Source organism: Megalops cyprinoides, chromosome 13 (genome assembly GCF_013368585.1).
Source record: "Megalops cyprinoides isolate fMegCyp1 chromosome 13, fMegCyp1.pri, whole genome shotgun sequence".
In the NCBI taxonomy this organism is placed as follows: domain Eukaryota; kingdom Metazoa; phylum Chordata; class Actinopteri; order Elopiformes; family Megalopidae; genus Megalops; species Megalops cyprinoides.
Window position 1 is genome coordinate 19,834,783 of NC_050595.1, and position 11,281 is coordinate 19,846,063.

Below are 11,281 nucleotides of genomic sequence, written 5' to 3' on the forward strand. Positions count from 1 at the left end.
GTACAAGGCAGGAGTACAACATGTGTAGCCAATATGTATATAGTGCCTTCATAATAATAAAGAGAAAAACAAATAAGCAAAGGCATCAATGGAACGTGTTCATTTTGTTTCCTCTTTCAGTCCATAAATATGAAACAGACGGAATCTTTACCTTTACACTGTAGATTTGTAATTTCTCTGATTATTTACCTTAAACCATACCATGACACACCCAGTTAAAAATTGAATATTAAAAATGGATGTGATCATCTATTCATTTTATTTATTATATGAATGAATTTGGTGACAGAATAGCATAGCTGATTTTGATGATTTCATTCAGATAGCACTTCTTCCAAGTTTTTCGTATAATTCATTCATTTAATATTCCCCACAGAAACAAAGGTCCTTTTCTAATTGTACTTAAATCTCCAGGCCTGCCAAGTTAATAATCTGGGCAGTGACATTTAATATCTATTCAATGAACTCATTCTTGGTAATTAATGAGGTGTGACTTTTTTTCTTTATTTTACTAGTCATCATCAAATCAAACTTAAACCTTACTCTGAAACCCAAATAAGCACATCAAAGGAAAAAAATAAAGAAAAAAAAGAAAAGAAATCTACTCTCTCTTGTATACTACAATAATTATCAATGTTTACCATTTTTCAATATAAAACTATCTTTAGATTAAAACAAATGCAAGTGTGATGTTACAACAATCCAGAGAACTGGCTCCATACAACTCACCTGTGAGACAATCCATCTCTAAGATGGTTGGCAAGAACATCATTTCATGTATAATGTTTCCATACAAGCAGGAGTACACTATACATTTTGAAAAAATGTCTTGCATTTCCGGTATATTGCTAAATTACTGAAGATCATGAAGCTCAAAGGGAAGTTTATATTAGAGACTTATATTAGAGTACTGAAGTTGCCCAGCAATGAAGAGATGCGCTTTCTGCACTGTATGCAAGTTTTTATTGATTGCATGGTGGCTGCCCCAGGCCAGAGCTGCCATGGAGCAATGTAGGTCACAGGGCCTGTTGCAGGAGGTGTGTCCTTGCTTGCCATGTTTAAGCAACTGGTAAAATAAATAAATGAACAAAACATTAGTTCTCATAGCCAATAGTAAGTAAAATTAGCTGTGCTGCAAGAGCTTTGTTGTCATGTTAGGAGAATGCTGATGATAACATAAGGTACTTCCACTTGACTTGTGTGGGTACTGGGCTAAACTGCCAACATTTTAAGGGTTGGCCAATATACTAGCAAATTGGGTCAATTTACTGAGGAAACACCTCCAGCTAACCTTTGATGCAGCTGATCTACTGCTGGTCAGTGAAATGCAACTTGGTTACTCTGTGATTATTTGTCTTTCTGAGAATTTCTGATCAATTTTGTGACTTCAGAATGCTTGGTGAAGCTTTCCAATCCAGACACCAAATGAATGCTGTATATGATCTCTTTCTACCTAAAGAGAAGAGACTAAATACAGAAAAGACTAAATTCCTGTGGAGTGATACATGCCTGCACAGAGAAAGCAAATTCAGACAATTAATTTTGCGTGCACCTACACACACATGCACACACATACATACACATACACATGCACACACGTACATACACATGCACACACGTACATACACATGCACATGCACACACACACAAGTGCACCAGCAGCAAGATGTGCAAACCTGGACCTTCAAGACGCAGGATGTTGCCAGAGATTCTCTCTCAGCGGGAGACGAGAGGACATCGTGCACCAAAGCAGATCCCGCTGGGTGGTGGGTGTTAGGATCCTTTACAGCCATCTTAAGCCTGCAGCCATGAAGAAAGACAACAGAGCCAAGGTCTTTTCAGGCAAAAGTTCCCCTTCAGTTCAATTAAATTTCCTCCATGAATCACTTTATACTTACTGCAATACCTCTGGCTTTATTCCCTTGCCATCACAAGCCACAGATTCTGCCTCGCCAGGGTGTTGTAGCAAATTCTGAGCATGCCTTTGTCCTCACCTTAAACATCGTCTATTGTACAGTAGAATATATTTAAAGATGCAATTGTCTTACTCAATGTGCTCAAAAGTGTCTTGCTCAATGCTACAATAGCACTGCCCCACATGGAAATCACACCTCCAACCTTTTGGTCACAAGTTATTTAAATATGAAAGAAAAATATTAATGATAAATACTGATACACTGAGAACACACCTGGAGCAATCGACAGGTAGTATGCTGCTGCTTTTGAAGAGGTAAGCTGACGTCTGACTCCAAACTCACTGTTTACATGTCACATCAGTCATACCATGGAGGAATCATGTTGGCAGTTAAAACAATAATAATTATTGTTATTGTGCTGGTTATGTGGGGACTTCCAATACGGTGTTTATCCCGTCTCTCTAATAGAGTCTACTGAGTGAGGAGAGGAGACAGTCGAAGAGCCCATGCCAGATTTGGGATACCAGGTCTATAGCTTGAGTAATGTTGGAGGACCTCGATTTCTCCAGCTCATGGTGAGAACTGTGAACACTGCTGCTACTTCTGTAAAAAAAAAAAAAAAAAAAAAACCCAGGTCCAAGATTGTCACGAATTATACATTGCTGTCATATTCCTAAATAAGCAGACCAAAAATAAGAAAGACAAAAACTGGGCCAAACATTTCACAAAGTTCCAGTCAGTCCCAACATAGCCGCAGTAGTGAGTGCACCACTTGGCTGTGTATCTGCAAAAATTCCACTAGCTCCTCCTAGTGTTCAGTGGTTAGTTAATAGCTAATATTGTGGGTCAGAACTGGGAATTATGCTTCAGGCTGACAGTCATTGAAGATATGTAGTGCTGTGGATAGAAAAAATGGATGTGTAATCAGAACCCTCCAGATGTATTAAAGGATTAATCTCAAATGCAGTATGTATGTACTTCCCTTGATCAGAATGCCTGCTCACCAAATACATCTTATTGTGGGATGTAAATCTGGTTGGTGATTTGCAAAGCATGTTAGTTTCAGCCACAAAATGAAAACAACTACAGTCACAGAGACTGATCGCAGAGCTCCCTCCTGCAGCCTGTTCTCTCTTGTGTGGCCGAATAGTGATTAATACCCCCCCCCCCCCCAATCCCCCACAATCCCTTGGTGGAGGCTGAACAGCTTCTCTATGCTTTTCTCCTTCATCACCCATGAGGTGTGTCAGGCCCCAGGTGACCCTGAAACACAGTGTTGAAACTGCAGGTATCAGAAGAGGGAAAGGAAATCAAAGCACGAAAATGTGGACAGGGAGGCAGATGCAGACAACCCTCTGTTTTATCAAAACACACAGACTAGTGCCGTAGTTTTTAGACATTGCTTATTTTTTTTTCAACATTCCTTAAGAAAACCTATGGTATCCTCCTGTCACCATAAGTTTTTCCAGGGCATAGGACTTTTTCAGGTTACAATATTTACATGAATCCAATCAAATGACCGAATTCCTCTCAGAATGAACGGGGTAATACATTCAAAAATACAGCATATTGCGTCAAGTATGCCTGTGTTCTCTGAAATTCAGCAACATTGCAACCTCACAGGAAACAGTCGCGCCGCACTTTGCCACCACAAAGCTGGACGACACAGCCATACAAAACCCTCACATTTTGACATGCCCACCAAGGATCAGTGACGAAACACTGTGTATGGACGCCAAGGAGCAAGCGTAGTTTCGTAACATTCATTTACCGCTTGGAACAAATGATCCATTCCTCAGCGCATACAATACGTGCTCAGATGCGACTGGTCCATATGTGTCATATGGGGTGTTTTCCCCAATCATAAGAGAGAGCGAACTTCGTGCAGAGAGAAAAACAACTTGCCTAAAATCTACTCCGGAAGAGCTTTGCAATCATGCCACGTCAGTTTTAGAGAAAGGGGATTCGTCGATTCCTCACAACACTGCTCCTGTTATTGAACGGAGTAATTAGTACATAATTTGCGTCCGTTCCGCTGCGTGAAACATCTGCGTTGCTGTAGACTAAAAGACCCAGAAGACAAAACTGTTACTTGTGTTAATTTTGAAATACCTGTGTTTGGTTGTTGTATATTTTGCAACTGTGCAATATGCGACTTCTCGGATTTTACGGCTTGATGTTACATGTTTACATAGTTTATTGCACAGAGTTGACATTTGAATTACCGGATAACGAAAAGCAGTGTTTTTACGAAGAACTTGAAGAAGGAGTTAAGTTTGACATCGATTTTCAGGTAGGTGTCTGTTTTAAGAGTGATACCTCAGAATTAAAACAGTAGTTCTGTACCGTAAGACTTGACGGTGATCGATAAATCAGACCCAGAACAGTGACCTTGGTGCGTCCAAACTCTTCAGCGGTACCTGCGCATATTTACAGAGCACATTTCGATCCCAATAATATGCATGTGGATTTGGTTAATCCCGTATCACCTAATATTGTAATGGCATATTTAAGTGCCATTTGTCTCGACCACTTCATATGGTTGCTATTCTCCTTGGTGGATTTGGTGTTTGTGTCAGTAAATTTCCTAGTGTCGTTGTGCCTGTCCTCTGATTGTATAACAACGCCAGCGATAAAGATGTTTAGGAACAGTTAATAGAGTATGAACATTCTGCAAAAGTCAGAAACCGTGTAAAGCTATGCTCACCTGACATGACGGGTTTGCTAAGACTTGGCGCTGTGTGTCTATGGTCCTGTGTCTAACCTCAGGTTATTGCTGGAGGCAACTACGACGTAGACTGTTTTGTGACTGATCCAATGAGCAATGTCCTGTATCAGGAGAGAAAGAAACAGTACGACAGCTTTTCTCACACCACGACGACTAAAGGCGTTTACAAGGTCTGCTTCAGCAATGAGTTCTCCACATTTTCTCACAAAACCGTCTACCTGGATTTCCGTGCTGGGGAAGAGGCTCCTCTCCTACCTGACATGAACAGAGCCACCGCCCTTACTCAGGTATGTTACCTGTGTTTACTGTGAGCAAGAAGTAGAGTGCAGGGCAGGTGCTGCTTAGTGCTGGAGGGCAACAAGCTGGTAGATGTGCATCAGATGACAAAACCATCGCAAACGTTGTTGCCAAAAAAGTAATGAACTTTTGTAGAACTACAGTAGTGGTGCTGATGGGAGATGAAGGTCAGATGATATAGGTTGTGTTTTGCTGCGCAGATTCATGAGTCATCTAGATAGGTGTCCCCACTGAGTGTGCCTACTGTATCACCTGATGCAGATACTACAAACATCAGGAAAGGTATTTTCGAGATATGCCAGCCCTCTTTGTTGTAGTCAGTGGTAGAAGTAATAATGATAGAGTTTTAAGGTGTTATGAAGTGCAGAACCGGTGCATGAAACATGAAAACGAGTTAAGCAATTGCAGTTCGGTACTTCTCATGGCTGGGAGCAACGGCAACAGTGAAATTCCCCCAACTGACACTTAAGATTCTGACCTGTGACCTCATCACGGCAAGCCCAATACCCAAACCACTATGCTACACTGCTGCCCATGCCATCATATAATGTATCCATTTGAAAGGAGAGAGTTATCTGATAATCCAGTTTGACTGCTTACTAGCTGTGGTGCACCTTGCAGGGCGTGAGATTACAGTGTAACTTTTCTTCTTTCAGATGGAATCTTCTTGCCTCTCAATCCACGAGATCCTGAAGGTGGTGAGGGACTCACAGACCTGGTACAGGCTGCGGGAGGCGCAAGACCGCATCAGAGCTGAAGACCTCCATGACCGTACCTCCTACTGGTCCATTGGAGAAACGATTATCCTCTTTGTGGTCAGCATCGGCCAAGTACTCATGCTCAAAAGCTTCTTCACTGAGAAGAAAACTGCCGTGGCTGCCAGCACTTAATGCACGACATTGGAACTCCTTTGTGACCTGACTTTCATTTGTAAAACCCCATGACTGGAACCAATGTATGCAACTGCTTCTAGAACTACACCCCTTGGTCCTCACATTTCAGTGTCATTAATAAGACCTGTAGCCATTTAATTTAATTCTTAAATGGCCTTTGCTTGTGGTCATGTGCCTCTCCTGAATAAAAGGTAAAAAACATACAGTGACTACCTGTTTACAAAGGTGCAAGACATCATTTCAAAATTATTGCATTCCCTTTTTTGCTGTGTGTTTTTATTATGTCTGTGGAGCTTTGTTTTTAATGTAAGTATGTTTCTTCAATTCCAATGAAAATGGCCAGGGTTTGAATTGCATTGAAAACCAAAGAATATTTACAGAATTTTCCCTGTAGGGACAACATTCATTGTTACTCTGAATTTAATATACTTTTTCTATCCTGCTTGAAGACACTTTTTGTGGGCTACATTTATACTTTATCAGTACATGTTAAAATTGTTCATGTGTAATTGTTAGAAAGATGGTTTAGTACTGCTGAAACAGTATGACTATAGAAAGTTAAGTGGAAGTCTAAAGTGTTCATTTCATCATTGATCACTGTTTACCAAAAGATTGTCAGTGTTTGAGAATGGAATCAGATTTCTTCATTATTGTGCAATGCAAAAGTAATGTTACTTCTGATTCTATCATGAAAATAAGTTTAGTGCAGTGAGGAGATCTTGTGTTTTCTCAGTTTGATCACTGTTACATTTGACACAACTGTAGTCTATTACTGGCAATAGCAATTTTTTGTTTATGGAGGAAACTGTTAACATTTTGAATAGTTTGTGACCCTGATTTGTTTTTGCTAACTTGTGAAATGTTAAATTCTGTCATAATTCTTGCAAAGATCTCCCTTATGAATATGCCTTGCATAGATGTTTGTTTTTGTTGACTATTGTTGTCTGATCCCGAGAGCTTTGAGTTGTGGGGGTATTACGGAGTATTGTATACTGTTCCACACCAAGTGCATTGATGACTAATTAAAGTCATAATGAGAAAAAAAATGAATGTATAGTGGCTAGATACTCTTCTTCCAGAATCTAGATTTCTTAAAAAATGCAGTTACATCAAACATATCCTAATTCATGATTGTGCCACAAAAATCCTATCTGTCTTTGTTAAGGAAAACATTAATGATATTCCTTCTGTCTAATAATCTCTGTAATGCTATTGGAGCATTAAAATGTTGTGCCCTTATCAGTCTCACTGTCCAGCAAATGAACTGTGGCCCTGTTGCTGCAAATTCCTTACTATCAGAAATTCATCTTACTAGGAGTTATATATGAATAAGATTTGTTACATCTTCAGGCAAAATTTTTGATCTTATGGATGTTAATGAGGGAGTACACATTCTGTTGATCAATCTAATGTGATCAATCTTCATGGTGTGTGGTGGCCCACTGCTCATCCTTGGTCAAGTGCCAAAAATAAAAAAGGAATATTAATGTGTATTATTTGATGAACTTATTCATTTTAATATGAATATAAAATTCTGTCAAGCAATTGATGATCTTGCTTGGAGCTGTTTCCCCCTATAAATATTTTATTTGAATTGCAATTCTCGGTTGGTCCACCAGGTGGAAATAACCTCACATGCAGTATTAACTGTACTGAAATGTACAGTTGTGAATAGAGGGGATTAATTAATTTTATTACTACAAAGCAAATGGTTTTTATTATATTGAGCTCCATGCTGTATATATATTGCTATAAGTGTGATTTTCCTGAAAGGTGTTTCTTTGTGCTTTTTCTGTGTCGTTATTAGTGATACTTTCATGACCACAAGGGAGCACTGTAATTCAGCAAAATTCATGATTTCACTGTAATGGGATGGTGAATTGTTTGTTGAACGAGAATTTTAAAAGCATTTATTTCACAGTTGAGCTTTAACTGCACAAGTATTGACAATCATTGAAATGCAATATCCTGGTCGTCTAAACATCCAGTTACAGAGCTGTCCCCTTGGCCATTGTATTACACTAGAATAGATCAAATAGGAATCAAGAATCACAAACTTTAATTGTCACATGCACAGTTATAAGCAGTATAGAACTTGCAGTGAAATGTACATAATAATATGCAGTCTGTATAATTTCATGATAGAATATGCATTTGAATGTCATGGTCATAGATGTAAAACTGGAACTGCATTTAATAGTCCATCATAAATCCATTTATGTTGCCAATAAATGTATATTTGATACATTTCATGCCTTCAGTACGAACAAGCTTTTACTCTGCAGGTAGTCCCTGCATGAAATACTTGTATGTGAACATTTGTGGAACTCCTGTTTGTTACAAAAATGTCCTCTGTTCCAAAGAAAATTGATCAAAATGTCATGTTTACACAGTAACATACAGTGAGCAATGGTAAGTTCTAAACAATGTTCAGTTCCATGACCTGCAGACCATAATCAACATGCCCCAATTTTTTCTTGGCTTAAAAAATACCGGATTTGTGTGTGTGTGTATGTGTGTGTGTAGTTATCCTCCACTATCCTTTGTGTGTATGATTTTACACTGTAAAACTGACATATTTCCTGCATTCAAGTGATGCTAAGGTGGCATTGTCAGTGTATTCCTCTGCAAACAGCCTCAGGTTAAACTGACAGGACAACAAACAGCAAGGTGACACCACAGCAAAGATACCAAGGAAAGAGATATTTGAAAGGCGCTGCCTTCAGTACATCCAAATATTATCTATAGGTTATATAGGTTTGGGAAGTATTTAGTTAAGCACCAGCTATGTTTATCCGTGTATCATGGCAGGGATTGCTGAAATGTAAAGACAAGGCTTTCTTTGTACTTTACTGAGTGCAAACCAGTTGCAGTAGTTATATTCAATGCATGAATCTAGAGTTGGCAGTTTTTTACATGATAATTGATGAAGCTGCTGGGACAGAAAAGCACTGCACATTCTGGCGAGGGTTAATATTACTCCTGGCACAGTGTTATATTGGCCCTCCCTAGGTGTCCCTCCTATATGTTGGGTTGTCCCTTTGATGAAGGCCTGTGCTTAAAATGAGCTTCTCCTCTATTTACGGTGTTATCTTTCAAGTTATGGACCGCTGTTGCTCTTGGGTGGGAGAGAATTATCAATGCATCGCACCCTGACCTACCTCTGTTATCCTCTTTGCATCTACACAGAAACTCTGTCATACGTAAATAGTTATCTCCGTGGCTAATGTCCCAGACTGTTTTGCATTGGTTATTGTCTCTGCCTGTCTGTGCAATTCCTTGGAGGCACCTCACAGGAAAGTAACACTACTCTGTGAACTGAATCCCAGTCTAAGATAATGTGTTCTGATTCTTACACACAGGGGACTTTGTCTCAGTACTTTTGTACGCTGGGATAAAAACCACCATGGTGTGTGTTGATTTGTTCACATACTGAAATTTATGTTAGTCCTATCATTTCTCAGAGGTACCAGTATATGTCCCCTGTTGTGCAACAGAAAATGTGCATTGCCATTTTTTAATGTGTCATCATTACTATTTAGTAAAAATGTGTGTTGACCTAGAAGGTGTTGTCTGTGGCATGGGCCTGAATTGAGATTATTGCTCATTTCAGGCCCAGTGTCCACCAAGGGATCTAAGAGGTTGCCAGTGATAGTGTTTACAAGCTTTGACCCTGCTCAGCCTGAGAAAGGTGGCATGGCTTTTTAAAAACATTATTCATTATTAATACAATGAGCCCAATTGCAAGCCTTAGACCAAAAACTGTAGCTGTAAAATAATAGGTGATTTTTTAAAATTAAGAATTCCAACAAGGTTACAAACAATAGAGGGATGCAGTCAAAAACAGTCAAAATTATATAACAAAAATGGTTTTTTCTTCAGTTTTGCATGGTCTTTTTCATGAGAGGTGCCAGCTGGCAAGACATTGGGCACTTACTTGCCAACTCTACTGATCCAAAAAGACTTTGGAAAAAAAAGCTAACTGTAGTTATAATCTAATTTAGAATTTTTGGATTGTGACCTTCCATTTGTCCCTGGTCTGTTGGAATTTTCAATTCAGTTTGCACATGGGTATGATTACGTAACCAAGTTCCCAAGTGCATGTTTTTAAGTTATGCTTGTAAAAAAGGATCCCATTAGACCTCAAACCCTGTCCTTTTGACCTGTGCACACCCCAGACGGTCTGAAACCCTTTTGTTTTCCAAAGGTTCAAAGACTATCCACAACACTGTTTACAGTACTTTGTCCAAGAATTTAGCCCTGATACACACCCTGTACTGTTAATCTAAGTGTTACGAGCATCAGTTTATGGTTATGAGTACAGTGTTAAAACATCCTTTCCCCCTCAGTTGAACCCTCTCCAGTATTGCAGAATTGAAGTATGTCACCTGAAGACAAAGTACAGACTCATTGATGTTTACATTGCCTGAATGTGTCTTTGAATCACCTCATGCTCCATACTCAGTTTCAGAGTAGGTATCAGTGGATCTGTGCAAGTCCTGCTTAGGCTTGTATGGGTGAGGATGACATGTGACTCCACGTGGACCTGTTCCAGAACTACAGTATTTGATTCTAGATATTAAAGATGACGGAAGAAAGATTCCCAGAATGAATAAAAGATAAAGTGTTACTAAGTAAATCTTGCGGTGTAGTTCCCCTTTAAATGCTGGCTCTGCCAGAGTTTGACAATCTCTCACATGACTAAGAACAGCCCATTCCTTCTCCCAGTATGGGCACTGTTCATCACTAAAATTAGAGCCTGGCTCAGATGTGGAAGGTCAGAATGTCAGAGTATACTTTCAAGAGCTGAAGCTGCCCTTCAGTTCCCTCTAGAACTGAACCCATGTCCTTCTCTTGTACTGTTATACTGTGGTGTAGAGGTGGATCGAAGGCCTTCAAGTGAATTTTTTAATTGAAGAGGACACTATGGGGAAATAAACATAGTAATTTTAATTTTCTGACAACATCTGAAAGCACATTTGTTTGATTATATATGTGCAAAGCTAAGGTGTCATAACCTCCAGCAAGGGATAACCTGAGTAAAGATCAGACTCTATGGAAAATGAGTAAAATTGACCTGGTTAGTAAGATAAGTAGCTCAGTATGTGATTAAATGGAACATTAAGGTAAATCAAATCAAGCTTCTTCTCACTTCTCACTTCTCAGTCAAATAAATCAATCTGAATTTAAGTGTTCTCACCATATTTTCAAAGTAGTCTGCTATACAAAGTAATATGCACATTGGCTTGGGTACGGTTGACGTTTTCTTAAGAACATAAACATGAACTAAAACAACCAGCACGATCAATAGACCACAGACATACGGCATACATTAACACACAAGTACACGCATTCAGGGACACAGAGTGCCGCTTCATTTTTCAACGAACACAGCGCATTTCATTCTAATTGGTCCAGTGGAAAACGTCGAGTCCCCGTTCTGCGAA

At 39.3% G+C, this 11,281-nt stretch overlaps 1 protein-coding gene across 1 annotated transcript; it reads left to right on the forward strand.

The window, feature by feature from the left end:
* The first annotated feature begins 3,872 nt into the window (after window positions 1–3,872).
* tmed3 (transmembrane p24 trafficking protein 3) lies at window positions 3,873–6,865 on the forward strand. The gene is made up of 3 exons (XM_036544537.1): window positions 3,873–4,209; window positions 4,686–4,931; window positions 5,598–6,865. The coding sequence occupies exons 1-3, from the start codon at window positions 4,066–4,068 to the stop codon at window positions 5,829–5,831; spliced, it is 624 nt and encodes a 207-aa protein (XP_036400430.1). The 5' UTR covers window positions 3,873–4,065; the 3' UTR covers window positions 5,832–6,865.
* The last annotated feature ends 4,416 nt before the right edge of the window (window positions 6,866–11,281 follow it).

Bases quoted from the DNA above. Each gene is read 5' to 3' on its own strand.
- tmed3 (XM_036544537.1), top strand. From the start codon at position 4,066: ATGCGACTTCTCGGATTTTACGGCTTGATGTTACATGTTTACATAGTT. The intron at 4,210-4,685 runs GTAGGTGTCTGT...GTCTAACCTCAG, and splicing joins AGTTTGACATCGATTTTCAG to GTTATTGCTGGAGGCAACTA. The intron at 4,932-5,597 runs GTATGTTACCTG...TTCTTCTTTCAG, and splicing joins GAGCCACCGCCCTTACTCAG to ATGGAATCTTCTTGCCTCTC.